The sequence below is a fragment of the Brachypodium distachyon genome, chromosome 1 (genome assembly GCF_000005505.3).
Source record: "Brachypodium distachyon strain Bd21 chromosome 1, Brachypodium_distachyon_v3.0, whole genome shotgun sequence".
Classification (NCBI taxonomy): Eukaryota; Viridiplantae; Streptophyta; class Magnoliopsida; order Poales; family Poaceae; genus Brachypodium; species Brachypodium distachyon.
The window spans coordinates 73,768,847-73,775,288 of NC_016131.3; the positions used below are offsets into that span (position 1 = coordinate 73,768,847).

A 6,442-nucleotide genomic window follows, 5' to 3' on the forward strand; every position below is an offset into this window, starting at 1 on the left:
ATATGGATGTTGGCACAGTGGCTTGCAGTGACTTTCCAAAAAAGGACGAGAAGAACAGCAAAGTTTCCTGGCAACGGTAAAAAGGATTGTTGGAAGACCAGAGTCCAAAGAGATGCGTGTAAGTACTGGATGAAGTGAGCAGAGAGAGACCTCACCTCCAGGTTGTGGTAGCATGCCTGAATCCTGATTTCGGTGGAGATCATATTTTGGTGGCATCTTTTCTCAGTCAATATAGCACATGAAATGCATTCGATCTGATAGACTGAGACTGGTGCAAGTAGCTATCCCAAGATATGTATATACGCCCTGGATACGCGCAGCAAATTCAGCTATATCTCTGCAACGAGCACTGGTGATGGTCTGGACATCCTCAGGACAAGAGGGGACTAGTGTGCTGCAGCTTTGGTTTTATCTAATCTTAGCCTGCAAGAGTATATGCTGTATGCCAGTATGGGTATATATGGTCTTGACTAGAAATATTAACGTAGGCGTGCAAGTGCTCATTGTGTGATTAGTCATCGCATGCCTTAAAAGGGAACACGACGCGGCATAGCAGGAGACCATAGTATAAAACTGAACAGTAAACTGCATGATAGTATAAGTATGACTCAAGATGGGACTAAAAAGACCATCACAAACAACTACGAAAAAGAATAAGATATATACTCGCCGTACATATAACAGTCATTAACATCAAGGGTTACAGTTATACGACAGTTTAGTACTGTGCATCATACATTCAAGCATACAACCAGATAGAGCAATATCACATATATTTACACAAAGCTCAGTATGAGCCAGGAGTTGAGATTATTTTCTGTTAAATAGAAGTTCAGTTTTAGCCATACAAGACGGTTGATCCTGCAACTTATGTCACAAGCTCCCTTCTTGCACAGTATTTAAGATTTAAGAACATATTTACAATCGCAAACCCAAGGAAGCGGCGAGTTTCCTTCACTTCAAAGGTTTTCCTGGGAGGAAAAAGTCCTCCTTCAGCACATGCTCCCATTCTGACGGCGAGTGGCTGAACTGCTCGTCATGCAAATGTAGAGCTGCAGGTTCCACTGGAGCTGAGAGAACCTGAGACTCTTGTGGCAATGCACCCAGGTACTGGACTGTAGAGCTGCCATTTGCTTCACCAGATCTGGTTCGGCATTTAACATCATCAGGCATATCGGTCTTTTCAATTAGCCCATCATGAGCTACGCGGCCGGATTCTTTACTTTCGAAGAGATCGGCCCAATCATCTGAACGGATAACTTTCGGTCCAACATCCACAACACTACTAGTGTTGTCTAAACGTCTTTTCAGGACTTGCAATCTGGCCATAACGCCATCTTCAAGCTGACCAGATTTATCGTCGCTTGCGGTTTGTACCAGATAAGCATTGCCCCCACTCAATGAGCTTATCTCATCATTGCAGCACATCAAATCTTCAAGCCTAGCCATAGCACAACCAGTTTTGCTTTTACTAGATTCTAGCTCCTCTTGGTTTGTTTCCTCATCCAATGAGCTTGTATTATTATAACTCATAAAATCTTCAAGTGCACCAATAGTAGCGCCATCAGCCTCATCACCTTTACGTCTACTTGTTTCCAGACGCTTGTTGATGATGTCCTCCACTAAAGAAATTACCATATCATCAACTTCATTATGCATATCGGCGCCATCAACATCTGTTGTGTCATAACTACTTGTTTCCTTTGGCAGCTCACTACCGTCCTCATGGAAGCCATTTATACTCTCATCACGAAGCTTCAAAACCTTCAGTCGAGCAAAGACAGCAGCATCAACCTCATCACCTCCCTGTGGTAGCAAGGTTGCGCTGCAGATATTGCTTTCTTTCACACTGTTTTGTTCTTTGTGTTTGCTAGAATCATCAATCTCCCCAATACATAAAGAGTCCTCAAATTTGGGCAAGTTAGAGACCTTGGCTTCTCCAAATGAAACAGCAGGAGCTGCAGCTACAAAATTAAAACAGCCAGGAGTAAGGAATGTTCAAAAGCATCAAGATAAATTAAGGCACACTTTCTCGCTACACACACACAAACACAAACAAACACATGTACTTACCTGTTTGCTGGTGGTGATGTTTCATTGCAGGTTTCATGCGGGTAAGTTGGAGTTCATACTTGAGTTTACACACAGAAGCTTCAGCTTCAATCCATAGGTTCTTATATACCAGCATTTGTGCATCTTCACTATCACTAACCACATTCTCCTCTTGCAGCTTAGCAAGATCCTGAAACACATGAAGACAGCATAAGTTACATGCTCAAGAGGAAGGACATGTCAGTTCAGATGTACTCCGTAACAGATACTCAAAAATATTCCCAAGCCAGTAAAAAATCCCTACCTGTATAAGAAATGTTTTGAAGTCTGCGCCAATGTTTCCTCCATCGAGTCCAGCAAACTTCTTGGACTGACAAGTCTTTCCACAGCACTTCACTTTTTCCAAATTCATTTTGCAGCAGTTGTTATTAACATCATCAACTTTGAATGCAGCCTTGCATGATAAAGTAAACAAACCAAAATGAGAAAAGTGAGAGTTTAACGTCTTTTTATAATTGGTAAGACGTGAAAAGAAAATACAATAAAAATTGCTATTTTGATTGATGAATAAGAAATTTCGAGAGGACCAAAAGTGCACGCTTGCCAGATTATTTCCAAGAATGGACCAAATATGAAATCACCAGCCAAGGCACTAGGTCTGTACAGCTACCAAATGGATCATTGTGTTAACTATCAAGCCCAAATCATGTAAAGCCCGTATTGAAATGTTTTACATCCACATCAGCTGCTGTTAACACTATTTAAAGGAAAGTGAGAAAGATATAATGTTTCAGCCAGTGAAAGAAAATGTATCTGTCAACATGAACCAAAAAAAATATCACTACCATCAAGGCTAACTACAGTATGGATACCAGAGGTAGCAGAAAGATGTAACAAATCAAAGTAAAAAAAAATTAATATGGCGTACAGCACCTAGATACAAGTGACGGAACTTATATCATTTCCAGCTAAAGAATGTAGTACAAGTCATCCTGAGTGGCTTTATACTACTCCCTCCGATCCTTAATAAGTGTCTCAGATTTAGTACAAAGTTCTACTAAACCTGAGACATTTATTATGGATCAGAGGGAGTAGTACTCATGAAAACATGATATAATCAACTTGTGCCAACTGACAATAGTAGTTTTGTATCATACAATCATACCTTGCTTATCTTGGAACTCAAAGAACTGAGATTTTGTATCACGGATTGAACAAGTGCATGCTCAGATTCCTCCAACTCATAACCACCATTGCAAGTAGATAGAAGCATTGCTGACAAATCGTACATTGACTTGATAAATTCTGCTCGAGTCTTAGATCTGGATGTGATTCTGTCTCCAGATATCTTCCTCAAGTCCTCCTCAACACCTGAGTTGTGATGGGTTAAATGCTCCAGACCTTTGTTCATAGGAATTTCAGAGCACAGATGTTCCAATGTTGCTGCAGGTTTATGGACAAAAGTATTTCCTTGCAGGCTTTCTTCTGTCAAACTCCTAATCAGTGCGGTTGGAGCAGCACCAACATTGCTTGAAACTTTCTTACTAGATTCTTCAATCGGACAGCCAATATGGCTGCCAATTTTTCTGCCTAACACCATAGGCCCATTGTTTTCATTGACAGGGAAAACACTTTGTTGACCACCAAAATCATCTCTCGTCTTACAGCTCAAATGTTTATCACTTCTGTTGCCTTGTTCTACAGACTTAGTCATGCCACTGAAATCCTCAACAATGGAAGGTTGTGCATCACAATGAACACCAACCTTTTTACTTTCTGAAGGCAGACTAAATGCAGAAAGATAATTCATGAAATAGGGCACACAAGGATTATCCTCAGGATTTGATGTATCATGAAGGTTGGGAAATAACACGGAATTATTAATACTAAATTCAGAAAGCTTCTTGCCTTGCTGCAAATCATGGAGGTCGCCTGAGCCATTAGCAGAATAAGGAGCTTCATCATTTTTCACACCATCAAATGATGGCTGCTGCAGGGTCGGTGTCCCTTTCCAACAAGGAGAATCAACAACAGGGTTATTTAACTCTAGTGAGTCGGTGAAAAGATCACGAGGATGAGTAAATGGATGTTCAGGAGAAACTTTGGAACATGATGCTTGCAAGCTCTTCAAATCTGATTTCACCTCAGAAGAAGGCTGTACGGGTCGTCCAGTTTCTGAACTCTCACCAAGAAGATAGTTCTCTCCAGCTCCACGTCTACTAAGTGGATAGTTTCCTACTAATCCAGTATGCTTCAAACCAGACTCCACTTCTGATGAAGGCTGCACAGGCACAGATCCCACAGTTTCACTATTCTCACCTAGATAGTTCTCTCCAACCCCGTATCTACTAAGTGGATAGTTTCCCAGTGGTTTCATACACTTCAAACCAGTCTTCACCTCTGATGAAGGATGCACAGGTCCCCCAGTTTCAGAACAATCGCCAAGAAGATAGTTCTGTCCAACTCCACTTGTACCAAGTGGATAGTTTCCCACTATTCTTGTACCATTATTGGGGTTACTCCAGTCACCATAATGTTTATTATAAGCAGTCTGATAACCAAAGAGATCTTTCTGTTCATTCTGCATGGTATCAAAATAATCAAGATTTAATCTGCAAGGATTTGTATATGGTGAGGAGAATGGATTCTCCAATATATGGCCATCTGTTGTCGGCAACGATGATTTTGTTGCAGCACATACTTCAGGTGAGGCAACAACAGGTGGCATGGACTGGTCATAATTCAATGGATAGGTTGAGCATGATGGAATATGTGTCATGTAGTTATCATAAGCAGAATATGTAGTGGAATACTGATTCACAGGTTGAGGTGTGGAAAAAGGCTCTTTCTCTAAGCGAGCAAACAAACTAGGAAGCACGGAAGGCTGACGGACAGCTGATGATCCAAATTCACTCGAGAGGGCCTTGGACGTTCTTTGGTAAATTCCAGGATACCTCTCTTCCATCCACTCTGAGCTGCCTGCTGTGAAGGGATGAGGCTGCATGGAGGCACCAAAATGATTCCCAGGGTATATATCGTTTCGTGCATCTTCAGAAATCAGAAACCCATCAGAATTATCGAAACCTGCATAATTTGGTAGACGCTGTCAGGTGACAGATGTAAATTTTTAATCAAACACTAATTCAATTTTTAATCAGATGTAAATGATTCCCAGAGTTGAAACACTAGCTCAATTCAGTACTAATATATTTTCAAGTGTATGATCACCTAATTACTCCAGCAGCACTCATGATCGCATCACATAATCTTACGTAGTATGCCCACACGACACACCCACCCCTCGAGCCCGTAAATAGACTCCGGACGAATCGAGTATGCACCTTGGCCAATTATCGCCACCGTGGAGACAACAAAACTAGTAATAATAATAAATCACGCAGCAGAATTGCACGGGCCCTGGGCACGGGAGAAGCCGTCAGCTCACCTCTGTACGCGGGCGACACGGCGGCCGCCCGATCCATGTAGGTCGACGGAGGCTCCACCCAGGACTCGTAGAGCGACGGCGCGGTGGGGAGGTCGGGGTACGACGGAGGGCTAGGGTTAGGTGCGTTGGGGGGGATCGGGTCGGGGGTGGCGCGGGGGCGGGCGACGGTGAAGGGCGCGGCGGATGGGGAGAGGTAGGAGAGCGTCGGGGGCGGGGAGAGCCGGCGATCGCCGGAGTAGGGCATCGTCGTCTCGGGCGCCGGGCTGCGGGTGCGGGCTTTGCTGTTGCGTGCGAGGAGGAAGGAAAGGGAAAGCCGCGTCGGCGAAGCGAGTGTGGTTTTGCGCTCTGTTATCTGAGACAAGTTGGGCCTTGCAGGCTACTGGGCTTAGTAATGCACGCTCAGTCTTTAGCCCAACTATTAGTGGGCTTTCTATCAGATAGTGGAAGAAGTTGGGAACTGTCTGCTGCTTCTGCTATCCGGTGAAAGCCTTTTTGGCCCATCGGAAATTAAAACAAGGGTGTTTTTTTTTTTTACTTTATTGAAATTTCTTGCTTAGAGTTCCTTCGATTGTTTTCTAAAAAAAAAGAGTTCCTTCGATTTTTACTAGCTTAATGGATTATTTCTCTATTCCCAAAATAACTTGTTTTTTTTTTATTTAGTAAGAGGTGAGCTAATTGGGTTGTCACATGTGCAAAACCGCCATCATGTCCAGAGGGGGAGCGGTGATCCTGCTGTTGGGTCCTAAACAAGATCCTAGATGACTTGTTGTAGATGAGATGATTTTGGAGAGTCGGCGAAGGGGTAGCTAGTCGAGTGGGTTTGTGAATATTCGCGAACCTATAACCACGGATTACGAGAGACAGCTCCATCCACTACATATGTTGCATATGTGAATCACGTATAGGCAGGGGCGGAGCTAGATCATTTCACCGGTGTCAGTAGAC

The 6,442-nt window shown here is 43.1% G+C and overlaps 1 protein-coding gene across 1 annotated transcript; it reads right to left on the reverse strand.

The window, feature by feature from the left end:
- Window positions 1-642: 642 nt before the first annotated feature.
- LOC100842414 lies at window positions 643-5,814 on the reverse strand. The gene is made up of 5 exons (XM_010230988.3): window positions 5,498-5,814; window positions 3,218-5,136; window positions 2,357-2,506; window positions 2,074-2,242; window positions 643-1,964 (listed from the first exon to the last, which is right to left on the reverse strand). Exons 1-5 carry the CDS (start codon window positions 5,739-5,741, stop codon window positions 955-957), a joined length of 3,492 nt encoding a protein of 1,163 aa, XP_010229290.1. The 5' UTR covers window positions 5,742-5,814; the 3' UTR covers window positions 643-954.
- Window positions 5,815-6,442: the final 628 nt, after the last annotated feature.

Excerpts from the sequence above, each read along its gene's own strand:
- LOC100842414 (XM_010230988.3), bottom strand. The coding sequence starts at position 5,741 with ATGCCCTACTCCGGCGATCGCCGGCTCTCCCCGCCCCCGACGCTCTCC. Across the intron at positions 2,243-2,356 it reads TCAAAACATTTCTTATACAG|GATCTTGCTAAGCTGCAAGA; the intron begins GTAGGGATTTTT and ends CATGTGTTTCAG. Across the intron at positions 1,965-2,073 it reads ACATCACCACCAGCAAACAG|CTGCAGCTCCTGCTGTTTCA; the intron begins GTAAGTACATGT and ends TTAATTTTGTAG.